Source organism: Pan paniscus, chromosome 19, assembly GCF_029289425.2.
Source record: "Pan paniscus chromosome 19, NHGRI_mPanPan1-v2.0_pri, whole genome shotgun sequence".
Classification (NCBI taxonomy): domain Eukaryota; kingdom Metazoa; phylum Chordata; class Mammalia; order Primates; family Hominidae; genus Pan; species Pan paniscus.
Genome location: NC_073268.2, coordinates 56151020 through 56164998, shown reverse-complemented (window position 1 = coordinate 56164998; position 13979 = coordinate 56151020). Strand labels below are relative to the sequence as shown.

At 51.8% G+C, this 13979-nt stretch overlaps 1 protein-coding gene across 2 annotated transcripts in view; it reads right to left on the bottom strand.

Annotated features, from left to right (window-relative positions):
* Positions 1–13979, bottom strand: part of LRRC75A (leucine rich repeat containing 75A) — a 49958-nt gene that overhangs the window by 19890 nt on the left and 16089 nt on the right. For both annotated transcript variants that reach the window (XM_034943302.4, XM_034943301.3), the window contains exon 2: positions 95–223. In XM_034943302.4, the coding sequence (XP_034799193.1) occupies positions 95–223 (129 nt within the window). The remainder of the gene's footprint in view (positions 1–94; positions 224–13979) is intronic.

The window sequence follows — 13979 nt, the reverse complement described above, 5'->3', positions numbered from 1 at the left end:
CTGCCAGTCCTCCTTGGGCATAGAGCTGCTCTGCCCAGAAAGGCACCCACCGCACACCCCGGGACCTGGCTGGCTTGGACCACAGCCACCCTACCGGCTTGGGACAGTGGATGTAGCGTGCCAGGCTGATGATGAGGTCGTGTGTGATGGGGTCCACCAGGTTCCGGAAGCTGGCGTAGCGATACAGAACGTCGTCTAGCGAGGTCGACTCCATGCCCAGGTCCTGTAAGAGCAAAGGATGCCCAGAGGTCAGGGCTGGCTGCCCACCCAGCTCGCCCACCATCCCCAAGAGAAGTAGGCACAGACCCCTAGAGGCGACTCTGCCTCCCAGAGCCCCGGTGGGGAGCATCTGCAGAACTTCCCTCAGGGGCTGGGGCAGGCCCCTCCTGTTTGTCTTTGCCTCCAAGTTGAGGAAGAGCAGGGACTGGCCTCTGCAGGCTCTGCAGTTTGTGCAGGTCCTGGCTTGTGGCCCTCTCCTAGGACAGCCCCTGACCTTTGTCTCTCTGGTTTTCCAGAGGAGGAAGCCAAGGGTGGCCTGCCTCGGTGCAAGCAGCTGCTTCTCTATGGTGGCAAAATTTGGAATTAACTGCCTTGTGACAGGATGGTTTATTGATATTTATTTGTGTTTTCTTCCTGCTTCTGACGTGGTTTTTACTGCTCCTTCTGTAGCCGATGCAGCCTCAGTGTTCCTTTGCCTTGGGGGTTTCTGAGTGGGGGGGTTGTAAGCAGATCCTGCCAGGCACCCAGAAGGAAACCTCATCAGGACTCCCTCACAAAGGTACTGAGTGGAATCTTCCCGATGGGAGGGGAGCAGCTTGGAGGCGAATGCTACTAAGTGTGGTGGGGCCGCGGCAGAAACAGCTGGAGCAGAGCTTCCCTGGGTCTGAGGAAGGAATTGGGTTTGGGGGCTCAGGACACACCACCCCAGAATACGGTACCCTGGCATCTGAGGAGGCAGCTGACACAGGAAGGTCTCTCTGACTGCTGTTCTCCCCCAAAGCAGGCCCTGAAGAATCCTGTGACCTTCCTCTAAAGTAGGTCGTGAGACCCCTGAGCTTAAAACAGAGTGATCGGCTTTGGAGAAGTAAGGAGACATGACGTGCCTGCCCTGAGGTGGGGACTAAACTTCGTGCCACTCCATGTGAAAGGGGGAGGTACGCCTGCTCCCTTTCCTCAAGCCCCCCCCCTCCCAATTTCTGCCATCCTTGGGTATGAGCTACACGACAGTCCCTGACCCTAGCTTGGTGCCCTGCACAGACCAGGCAATGCTGACATTCCCATCCGGAGACTGTCCTCACACCATCCTGGGGAACATGAGGCATCCCTGGGTAGGGAGACAAAGCAGGCCCACCCACTGCAGGCTGTCCTCATTCTGGGGGCTCCCACAGCTGCCCCAGCACAGCCCAGAGAAAGGCTCCCAGCCCAGGTGGCTGGGGTCCAGTGCCCTGGGGACGGGACGTCTGGGCAGGGAATGTGTGGGTGACCAGCTGAGTTTGCTCCTTGTCATTTTGTTTGTATTCTGAACTTTTAAAATACCTTCCCCACATGATTCTTAGAAATCCCTGGAAGGCACGCAGGCTGGACATCATCATATATTCTCTACAGATGGAGACACCAAAGCCCACGCCTTCTGTGCTGTTGGAATTTCAGGAAGGATGGGGGTGGGGCACGGCCTCAGCCCTGGGCATGTTCTGCAGATTGCACTGCTCTTATCTGCCAGGGGGTGGTGAGAGGGTGGCTGAGCTGGACAGATGGCGGGCAGGGACGGGCTCTGCGGTCTGGCAGCTGACATTGATACAAGCAAATAAAGTCTTTGCTGGGGGCTCTGGAGGGCCTGGGTGTCATGCCTGGGGGTGGGAGGAGCCTCTTGGGGGGAGCCCCTTGGAGCCCACCTGCCAGCCGGGTCCTACCTGCCGTGGTTAGGGGGCACTCTGCCCCCACCCTCATTAACGCCTCAGTGAGGACACAAGAGGCCAGTTGTGAGGGCTGTTTTCCATATGGCAGGAATGAACCTTGGAGGCGAACTGCCAGGTCCTGTGCCAGGCTCTCTGGCTGCTGAAAAAATTTGCTGGGAACCAGGACCTGGGGGCTCAAGGTCTGTCATGGATGCAGTCAGGGGAGGCTTCTGAAGCACTGGCTGGTACAGGTTCTAGAGCTGCACCCCCTTGTAGAAGCAGGTGCAATACCCGCCTTTGACCTCTGGCCCTGCCCTGGCTTTTTCAATCCCTCAGCCAGGGCTGCATCCTGAAGCAAGCAACCTGACAATGCTAAGCCTCAGTTTCCTCATCTGTAAAATGGGGACAGTGACCCCAGCATCACAAGGAGGCAAGGGGAACAAGACCAAGTGTTACATGTAAAGCCTCTGGCAGGGAACAGAGAAAGCAGCAGTGCCCTTTCTACTACATTTCTGCCCCCTCCTCCCTGGAAGGCCCGTCCTCACCTTCTGCAGGGGTTCTCGATCTCCTGGACCACAGACCCAATTGAGAATGTGTCAAAAGCCATGAGCTCTCTCCCTAGAAAAATTCAGGAGTCAGGGCTGGGCGGGGACCTGAGCACACAGAGTCCACACTGGCCTCATGGTCAGGAGGGTGTGTCAGAGCCGTGTGGACACGAGGGACCCCGGGACACAAACTATCACCCACTAATGTGCAAAATCACAGCCCTGCCCTCCCTGGGGCGGGAGGAAGCTGGGGACACAGGAAGGCCGAAAGTCAAAGGACTTGTGTTCTATGGTCTCAGAGGGCCTGTGTGGTCAAACGAGCTGTGGCCCAGTGCCTGGTTTGCCAGCCAGTCCCTGCCTACAGCTTGAGGCTCCCCTTCCTGGGGACAGGGAGCTGGAGAAGGAGGGCAGATGAGGTGGAAACAGAGGGGTGGTTATTCCCATGGTCAGAGGCTGCACTGGTGGCCACGGGGAAGAGGCCACAGGCATGGAGCTATTTTTCTTTTACACTCTGTCGAGCAGGCTGGGCTGCTCCTCTGTGGTTGGCAACTTAATGCCAGCCTCTATGCCTCCTCTGCTTTGCCCCTGGGCACCCCTCTCCTCTGTGAGCACCCCTGGCACCTAGTGGTCTCCCCCTTACAATTGTCCCTGCAGTCTGTCCCTAAATGACCCTGGGAAATAGCACTGGATTTTAGGCCCTGGCCAGCCCCAACTCGCTGTAAGTCTGTGGCAAGAGACTTCCCTCTTGGGATTCATTTCCCTATCTGTGAAATGGGCAGATGAACCACACTAGTGGTTATTAAACTGTGTTCCAAGATCTTGAGGCTGACAGTCGGGGGCTGCGGTAGACAAGAGGGAGGTGAGAGGAACCAGCAGGGCTGTGGGCTGCAGCTCTTACAAAGCAGCTCCTGGTTACAAACAAATGATTGCAGTTCTGTTCCAAAGAGAAGCTTGAAAGCCCTGGACCAGATGACTGCCTGGGTTTCTTGTGTTCCTACCAGCCCTGCCCCATCTTCCTGGACCCCCTACATCTCCAAGCTAGTCTAGGCCATCCCTGGAAGGACCAAGAAAATCCCAGTTGCCAACCCAGGAGGTTGGGCAGGTCTGTGAAGATGCCAAATGTCCTTTCTGGAGCCCACTCCCCTGCCGTCTCCCCGCGCCATCCCCCTGGTTGCCCAGCTGCTGACTGTGGCTCTGCCTCTCTGGAGCACTGTCTGGGTTCATGTGGTTGTTGCTTAGGAGGGGAAAAGGAGTGTAGAGGCAGGATGGGAGGGAAGGAGGAGGGTCTCCTAGAAAGGCAGCTCAGGGTCACTGTGAGTCACGGCCAACACCGGCCCGCCCTGTGAATTCCAGGTGGGGTGGGGCTCCCCAAGGTCCCAGGGCTACAACAGGGAAAGCCAGATAGAGGCTGGCCAAAGGCCATGGCACACATTATTGCTTTATTGCTTTATTTCAACCCCACCTAGGCCCACAGGATGCTTATGCTAACTGAGGGCACTTCATAGTCCTGAGGACCTTGGGCTACTTCCTGCCTCCTTGATGTCCTCTCCATCCCCCCTCCCCTAAGCCAGGCTATTGGAGATGATGGTGTCACCAGCTGCTGGGACTACCCACAGGGCTGGGTGTGAGGGAGGAGAGGTCACCAGATCCTCAGGTGTCTCAGGAGGCTGCAGCCTGGGCCACAGCCCTGGGAATGGGCTCCTTTCAGACTCTGCACCCATGGCCTGCCCTCCTTCTCAGGAAGACACAGAATGGGGGTAGGCACACAAGGCCTGCTGCATGTGCAAGGGAAGTGGAAGAATCAGATCCAGGTGTGGTCCCTGCAGCCCCTCCTGTGCACTGTACTAGTCTTGGAGGGGCTGGTTTGTCTTAAAAAGCACGAGGCATTGAGGACAATCCCATTTTCCTCATGATAGGTCTAAACGGTACCACCTCTAGGAACTGTGCCTGTGGACAGTTCCTCATCAGGATGTCTGGGAACACCAGCAGGTGCACCTGAGTCACTGCTGGTGGGGAGTGACGCTCGGAGAGCGTGGCTGGCCTGACACCGAGTCACTCTCGGCTCCCTTTCCGAGCTGCCGGACCCAGCACACAGCAGCACACGGCATTTCAAAGAAGGGGGCCCTACATAACTGGAGCTTGGACAAACAGGTCTGGGGACTCACTGCAATGGGAACAGATGATGGGCTTGGGAATAGGGGTGCATGTTTCCAAAAAGTGAGGAGAGATTTACACAGGGCAGTCAGAATGGTATTTCTCAAAGTGTGGTCTGTAGACTTTGGGGAAGCACCCTTAAGACCATTTTAGGGGTGCTGTGGGGACCTCTTTTCCAATGACATATCTATGTGATGCCAGATTTTCTTCATAGATGTCAATTAAAACAACCTGTCGCAAGACTCAGTGCAAAAGCGCAAGTCTGATAGCTGTCTTCTAGAAAGTGAGACTAAAGAGAGTCACAAAAATGGGGAGCAACACCACTCTCCTCACTTGGTTTTTCTTTTCCTTTGGAAAATATAGTTATTTTCATAAAAATTTATTTTTTCACTTGTGAACTTGTTATTTTTTATTTTGAGACAAGGTCTTGCTCTGTCACCCAGGCTGGATTGCAGCGGTGCAATCATAGCTCGCTGCAACCTTGAACTCCTGGGCTCAAGTGATGCTCCTGTCTCAGCCTCCAGAGTAGCTGGGACTACAAGCGTGAAGCACTGTAAGGAGCTGCTGTTATTTTTTTTAGATGTGAAAACAACCCTATGAATGTAACAGCTGGCATTTTGCATTCACGTGTGTGCAAGGTAATGGCATGGAGTGTACATGATCACTGCCACTCACTCGTTGATGCCTCCCCACAGTTGGACTCGCACCTTCACTCTGTATTCCTGTGCAGTAGGGAAGTCACCCAGTACATGTTTCCCCCCAGGAGGAATACACAGATGCTTTCTCTTCTGAGCTCTGGCCTCCCTGAGAATTCCTTCATGTTGATGACACACCTGAAGACAACCTGGCTCAACAGAAACTCCCTGCAAAATATCGCAGACTTGGCTACCCTCTGACTTTCACTCCTGCAGATGAGAATGAGGCTATCTGATTTTTGTTTCTTTAGCTGCTTGTTCGGCCCTGGCGCCTGTAGGGCTGTCCTTGCCACAAAACCCCACTGTGCCTACTGGACAGCCCTAGCACACTGTCCTCTTCCTGGGAATATCAGTTCAGCATATAGGAGGCCTCTGAAGCAACTGATATCTCTACAGCAACTTCTCCAAGTCACCAAAGGGACATCTCATTCTTGACATCGCCCAAACTCCTAAAATCCCTTCCCTGTATCTTTCTTACTACTCCAACATCCCCCACTTTCTCATTTCCACCCTGAAAACCCAGCCAAAATCTTTCTAATACAAATAAACTTAACTTCTCTGGCCAATCCAGTTCTCAGATCCAAAAAGCCCCGTAAAATCCCAGAAAATAACAAGGGTTGGCAAGAATGTGAAGAAACTGGAAACTTTGTGCGCTGCTGGTAGGAATGCAAAATGGTGCAGCCACCATGGAAAATGGTGTGGCAGTTCCTTAAACAAATTAAACACAGAATTGCCATATGATCCAGCAATTCCACTCTTGGGAATATATACCCCAAAGAACTGAAAGCAGGCACTCAAACAGCAGCTATGTTTCCAGCAGCATCATTCACAGTAGCCAAAAGGCGAAAACAATCCGGGTGGCCATGAACAGATGAATGGGTACACGGAGTGTGGTCTAGCCATGCAACGAAATATTATTCAGCCTTAAAAAGGAAGGGGATTCCAACACATGCTACAGCATGGTGAACCTTGAGGACACAGGGACAAATAAGTGAAATAAGCCAGACACAAAAGGACAAATACTGTCTGGTTTCACTTATATGACGTATGTAGACTAGTTAATTCATACAGACAGAAAGTAGAATGCTGGGTACCAGGGGCTGGGGGGGAAGGGAAGGAGGAGTTACTGTTTAATGAGGACACAGTGTCCATTTTGCAAGATGAGAGTTCTGGAGATCAGGTGCACAGTAAACAGTGTGAATGTACTTAACACCACCGAGCTGTATGCTTAAAGATGGTTGAGATAGTAAATTTTATGTTATGTGTATTTTACCACAAATTTTAAAAGGGGCCAGGCCCGGTGGCTCATGCCTGTAATCCCGGCATTTTGGGAGGCTGAAGCAGGAAGACAGCTTGAGCCAGGGAGGTTGAGGCTGAAGTGGGCTATGACGGTGCCACTGCACTCCAACCTGGGTGACAGAGCCAGACCCCCAGGCAGGCAAACATAGACACCTTCTTGGGATAGGAGGGAGCAGGGGAGGGTGCACATTCTATCTGGCCATTCTTTTTCTACCCCGACACTTGGTTATTAAACATTTTTGCCACCATGTGTCTAGTGGCGGATCTGTTTCCTTTGGATTTACTTTCAGGTATTGGTCTGCAAACACAGACCTTTTTTCAAGCTGTCTCTTCCTCAGGAAAACCAACACTGGCTCTGTGTCTTCTGGATTTATCTTTTTTGGTATTCTGTGCATGATACACTTTCATCCAGGGTTTCCAGTTTGCCTTCCATGTCACTGATTTCACATCCAGCATCACCGCTCTCACTGCCCCCAAGAAGGATTGCAAGTCGCCTAGCATTTCATTTCCTTGCAATTCTTATTTTGCCTGTTAATCTCCCCTTTCATCTCATCCTGTTGGTTTTCTTTTCCATCTCAGCTTGGCCTCTTTGGGTGGCCTTTTGTTCTTTTCCCACAAAGTTCATTTCTTCTGGATCGTGCTGTAGATCATTTTCAGAGGTCGGGGTTCAGGTTTCAGGGTATCTATCCTACGCTCAGGCTTCCCCCCTCCCCAGCTTGTGCACTCTCGAAGAGGCCAAGATCTAGTGACACCCACGTCTGTCAGCGCATCCTTGTCCCCATGACGGCCTCCTTGGGTTGGGACTGAGTCCACCTCTCAGGGCTCTGGCTTGCAGAAGAGTCCAGCCCCAGGATGAGTCTCAGGCACCGTGCTTATGTGACTCTGACCTTGAGAAGGGACATCTTCACCCACTTCATGGCCTGAATCTCCAACACTCACAACAGTGAAGTCCACGGAAATCTATAACAATGTCTGTATGTTCAGGACACTTCCTGTCCTTGGGTAAGCCCACTGGCTGGCTGCACTGGACTTCTCAGATGCCCTCTCTTCCCGCCTTGGGAGTTGCTGTCTCTGAACCGATGCAGACAGAGGCATGGGAGAGGATGAAGGGAGAGGGGAGTGGAAGAGCCCTCCTTTTACCTCCAAATTGTCACTTGCATGGTACAGGACCAGTTGCCTGGCTTTCTGATTGGCACAGTCCACAGACTAAGGGAGAAAGTGGCTTCCTCCCCTCCTTCCCGGAGGTCTCAGATTCCTGGGAGGAAGGCTGGATGGTGTCTTTCTTGGCCCTGCTCCATGTGTCTAGCAGTGAGGAGGCTCCTCTCAGACTGCCCACCTGTCTTTGTTTCCAGTGTGCTGAGTGTTTGTCTTTTTTTGGTGCATCGTCTTAGGTGTCTTAGGGGAAAGCTAGGGGAAGCCACAGAGGAGGCCGTCAGCCATACTCTATTTTAAACCTCAACTCCCCCCTTCCCTCTTAAACTCATTTTTAACCCCACTCCCAGAAGGAAGGCCCCGCAGAAAATTAGCTTTCATTTGTCTCTCTCCTCCAGGCATGACTCCACAGTTTCTGCAACAACAGAGCCGGGGAAAGGAGGACGCAGCAAGCGCTGAATATTAACCAGCAAAGGTAGATGCTTCAATATCGAAACCACCGGGACCCGCATGTGCAAAGCTACTTAATGAGGGTGTAATCAAACACAGTCTACCAGAAGGAAATTAATTAGAGTCCGGAGGGCAAGCAGGAAGCAGAACCAGGCTGCTCCCCCTCCTGGCTCTAGAACATCACTGGCAGCCACTGCTAAGGGAGGGACAAGGCTGGGGGATGCCAGGCCTCAGCTGGGTGCCAGGGCTCCTGTCCTCTTCCCCGTGACATTCCGGCTTGCCTTTGGGGGACACCCAGGGGAGGGAAGGGAAATGTCAGGTGCTGTTAGGGAAACACAGCCTGAGGAAGCCCCCAGGGAGAGAAGCTGGGACATCCCAGAGTTAAGGAGCTGGGCACAGAGAAGACTTGCTTCTCTAGGAAGACAATGGTCTCATAAGAAGAAGGACGGAGTCATAAACGACAGAAATGTATTCTCTCATAGTTTTGGAGACCAGAAATCTGAAATCAGGGTGTTGGCAGAGCTGCACTCCCTCTAGAGATTCTAGGGGGAGACTTCATTCTTTCCCCATGTGCGACAAGGAAGGGAGGGATGCCAGGCACAGACCTATGCACCGAATGAGAGAAACAGATACAGGATGCAGTGGGATGAATTGTGGCCCCCAAAAGACATGCCCATGCGCTTGTGCCCAGAAACTGTGAATGTGACCTCATTTGGAAGAAGGGTCTTCACACACAGATTACCTTCAGGACCCTGAGATGAGATGATCCTGGTTTATCCAGGTGGGCCCTGAATCTAAAACAAGTGTTCTTACAAGAGACACAGAGAAGGCAGCAATGTGAAGGTGGAGGCAGAGAAGGGAGTGATGCGGCCACAACCACCAGAAGCTGGAAGGGGGAAAGAGTGAAATCTCCCCTGGAATCTCTGGATGGACACGGCCCTGCCGACACTCTCATCTCAGACTTCTGGCCTCCAAACCATGAGAGAATATGTTTCGGTTGTTCCAAGTCACTCAGCCAGTGGTCATTGGTTACGGCAGCCCCAGGAAATGAATGCACCAGATTGGATCAGGACAGAGGTGGCATTTTTCCCAGGGGCACACCAGGCAAAAGGGAGAAGAGATCAAGGCAAGTGGCGGGGACCCTTCCCTTCTTCCACAGCTGCAGACCTCAGCCAAGAGCACAGCTGTGGGCAACCAAGGACGTTATTGCCAGAAATCAACTTGCTGTCTTCACCAGCCCTGAAGCCTCTGTGGGTACACTCTCCTTTGCTGTCTGCTCCCAGGGGCAGGGCTGTACTAGTCAGAAATGCTTCCTATAGGATCCCCAAGGTGGTTCTCAGCTCAACATGGGAAAGAACCTTTAAAAACAGGTGATGAAGGAAATGCTGACACCGCCCACGACAAGGATGAGGCTTGAAGACTCCACTAAGAGAAATAAGCTCGGCACGAGAGGACAAATACTGCATGAGGCCACTTACGTGAGGGACCAAGAGTATCTAATCATTCAAAGTACTCAAATTCACAGAGACAGAGGGTAAAATGGCGGTTGCTGGGACTGGGGAAGGGGGAATTCGTGTTGGGTGGGGACAGGGTTTCAGTTTGAGGAAGATGAAAGAGTTCTGGAGATGGAAGGTGGTAATGGTTGCACAGCAATATGAATGTGCTTAATGCCACTGAACTGTGCACCTAAAATGGTTAAAACGGTATTTTATATTTGTATATTTTATCGTAATAAAAAAATAGTGCTGAGCTCACCGTCACTGGAAGGATACAAGCAGAGGAGAGACACTCATCAGCCAGCACTGCTGAGGCAGGATTTCTGGACCACAAGGAAGGTGGCCACTAAGGGTTGTCCTCTGGCCCCCCTGTGACTCTTCTCATCAGCATGGCCCAGGATGCAGGATCCTGGCATCCAAGGAGGTGCCACTAAGTAGCTACAAGACGTGGGGCCTGGCGAGAGGAACCACGAAAGAACGCAGAAAAAAAAAAGCAACAAAAAGCCAGTGACAAAGCTGCGTGGATGGCGGAAGGCGAGCAGGAGTTTGGTGATGCAGTTTGAAGACCGGGACTGAGACCCCCCCCCCTGCTGGAGGGGTACGTGAGGTGCAGAAGTGGCACCAGTGGGCTTGACTGCTCCAGAGAGGGGCATTGCTCCTCAGTGCAGCGACAAGGCGCCTTTAGCCTCCTTGTCGTTTTTGGCCCCAAAAGTGCCACAGTTACACAGGGTGGCCCTGGAGCAAAGTGAGTGCTAATGCGCTGGGGCATAGGGAAATCTGGTATTTCACACATTTGTCATGTTAAGGAGAATTAGGCGTATCAGAGTATCTAACAGATTGGCCTTCCAATCCCCATTTAAAACGGGTAATTGAGTAGCTGATTTTAAGCTTATGATTTTAAGCAGAACACCGGAAGTGGATTCAGCCAAGTTTGTAAGTTTTGAAATGTTTCAGAGAACTAATAGTCATCATATTTATCAGCTTATTAAATTTCAAGAACTATTTAGGAACCCAGGAAAGTCCTGCTTTTTAGGATGAGTATTTATAAACTTAAGAACACTGGTTATGTTAAATTTATAAAGTTACATCAAGATATTTAAAGAAATTTAATTACTTAAGTTATAAACCCCCTACCCTTGAACATCGACATTTAAATGGACTAGATTCGTGAGGGGAATAATGAAATTGGTATGTTAAATGCTTCAGGAAACACTAGGTTTAAAAATTTCCACTTCAATATATATTGAATATTGAGAAAATTCAAGTCATTGTAAGTAGTCTGTGTGTGTGTGTGTGTGTGTGTGTGTGCGCGCCCCAAGAATAACTAATGACAGATAATGCAGATGAGGTGGGCACCCTGCAGAGTCCAGTGCAGCGAGCATCAGCACAGCTAGACAGGGAGGACTATGCAGTTAAGAGCCCGAGGCACACTGCTCAGGCTTGGAAGACACCAAAGCAAAGCAGACTAGCAAAAGTAATAAAAGCAACTGCTACATCCCCTCCCCCTAACAAAACCACTGGATGGCATGGGAACCCTGTTTGAAGGTGAGGCCTCCTCACAGTCCTGCTGATGTCTAAGGTGGGCATTGCCCGGCTCCTGGTCCCAGTCTTGGGGGTTGCCTCTCGAGGGCACCCTGGCTTGGTGCCGGCCACCCCCACAGGCCTGTGAGTTTGGTACCCAAGGAGGTGTCCATTAGCACCCAGCTGACCGAAGTCAGCCAGATGCTGCCAGGGAGGGCTGCTCTGCAGAGGTCTGAGCCAAGAAACTGCTGGTGGGGGGTCATTGGCACCCACTCCCCGCTCCACCAGACTTGCCCAGCCTGTCTGAGGGATGAGAGGTAAAGACTGGGATTCTCTGGTCCCACCTGAGGGTCCAGGGGCAGCTCATGACTCTCCCACCTGTCCAAGGCCACGTGGCCCCTGCAGGTTTTTGAAGCCAGGCACCCCGGCAGGCTGGCCCTCCTCAACGGTGACGAGTGTTGCCACCAGGTCTGCCTTGCCCAGCAGGAGTCAGCGGGCTGGGCAGCAATGTTTGGCAGCTTTGCTCAGTGAGGGGCTTCATGACTGTGTGTTGTTTGTGTTTTAACTTTGAAGTCTTAAAAAATGACACCCTCTGTGTGAAACAGGCCTCTGGAAACAGATGCCCAGCCGTTGCCAAGTGTAACTTAATTAAAATCCAAGAAACGGCTTTAGCAACAAATAAATATCAAAAGGATGCTTTCTCTTCAGAATAATCTAAAGTAAGTTGGGAGGCGCATCAAGCCATATGAAGGGTTTTGTCTGCTCCTCCATGGTCATGGCTCTGCCCACACGTGGCTGACGGCGGGGGGACAGACGTGGGTTAGACCCTAAGTCACTCTGTGGCCCTGGGCAAGCCACCCTCCTACACCACAGCTTCCCCACCTACAAATGAGAAGGTTGCACCAGCTCATTCTTCCAGAGTTGGAGAGGGCAGCAGAAGAGGGACTTGGACCAAATAGGTTTGGAACACAAAGAATTCAACAAATAACCATTTTCCTTTTCCTGCTGGACGTTTCAGCTACTGTTTTATGACTCCGAAAGGGTGGTGGCATTTGCAGTATTTCCCAGATTTATTTCCCAAGCACCTCCCCTGCTTCCCCAGGACCTCTTGTGGGACCCGGATTCTGCAGTATGCCTGGGGCCAGATGGCCTCTGAGGTCCACAGGCCCCTACATTCCACAAATTCTCAGCACTTTGTCACCCATCCCAGCGCCCTCCTAATCTCTCTGCTTGGGAAATTATCTGAATCGGTTGTTTATACCTTCTGGCAAATGCATTCAAGTCCATTTGTCCCTCTCTGCAGTACATTCTGCCCAAGTGAAATGAAACATTTGGTTCATCCTGAGGCCGGGCGCGGTGGCTCACGCCTGTAATCCTAGCACTTTGGGAGGCCGAGGCAGGTGGATCACGAGGTCAGGAGATCGAGACCATCCTGGCTAACATGGTGAAACCCCGTCTCTATTGAAAGTACAAAAAATTAGCCGGGCGTGGTGGCGGGTGCCTGTAGTCCCAGCTACTCGGGAGGCTGAGGCAGGAGAATGGCGTGAACCCAGGAGGCGGAGCTTGCAGTGAGCCAAGATTGTGCCACCGCTGCACTCCAGCCTGGGCAACGGTGCAAGACTCCGTCTCAAAAAAAAAAAAAAAAAAGAGAGAAACATTTGGTTCATCCTCAAAGGATTTTCAGGTAAAATGGCAAAGAGGTAGAGGAACGACTTAGAGGATCCTTCTGGCTCCCTAACAACCTGAGTTCCAAGCAGGAGCGTCTTCATAGGAACAGCCCATTTCTCAGAGTGAAAAGCTGGGGGCTGGAAGGTTGTCTCATACAGTGAGCTAGTGGCAGGGATGGGGCGCTCCAGAGCCCCTAGAAATTTCTGACTCTGCCTCTATGAGCCCTTGGAAGTTAAGTATTAGCCAGGGTTCTCTCGAGACACAGAACTGATAAGATGTGTGTGTGTGTGGAGAGAGAGGAAGGAATTGATTTATTTTAAGGAATTGGCTCACATGATTGTGGGGGCTGGCGAGTCTGAAATCTGCAGGGCAGGCTGGGAAGCTGGGGACCCAGGAAGGAGCTGGCAGTGCTGTCTGGAGTCTGAAGGCAGAATTTCTTCTTCCTCAGGGACCTCTCTTTTCTCTTGGAGCCTTCAACTGATTGAATGAGGCTCACCCATATTATGGAAAGTAATCAGCTTTTATCCATTTATGCTTTTGAGACAGAGTCTCTCTGTCACCCAGGCTACAGTGTGGTGGTGTGATCCTAGCTCACTGCAGCCTGGAACTTCTGTACTCCTGTAGTCCCGCTATTTGGGAGGCTGATCCTCCTGCCTCAGCCCCCTGAATAGCTGAGACTACAGGTACGTGCTACCACACCAGCTAATTAAAAAAAAAAATTTTGTAGAAACGGGCTGAGCACGGTGGTTCACGACTATAATCCCAGCACTTTGGGAGGCTGAGGTGGGCAGATCACCTGAGGTCCAGAGTTTGAGACTGGCCTGGTCAACATGGTGAAACTCCCTCTCTACTAAAAATATAAAAATTAGCTGGGTGTTGGCCGGGCATGGTGGCTCATGCCTGTAATCCCAGCACTTTGGGAGACCGTGGTGGGTGGATCATGAGGTCAGGAGATCTAGACCATCCTGGCTAACATGGTGAAACCCCGTCTCTACTAAAAAATAAAATAAAATAAAATAAAAATTAGCTGGGTGTGGTGGCAGGTGCCTATAGTCCCAGCTACTTAGGAGGCTGAGGCAGGAGAATGGCATGAATCCGGGAGGC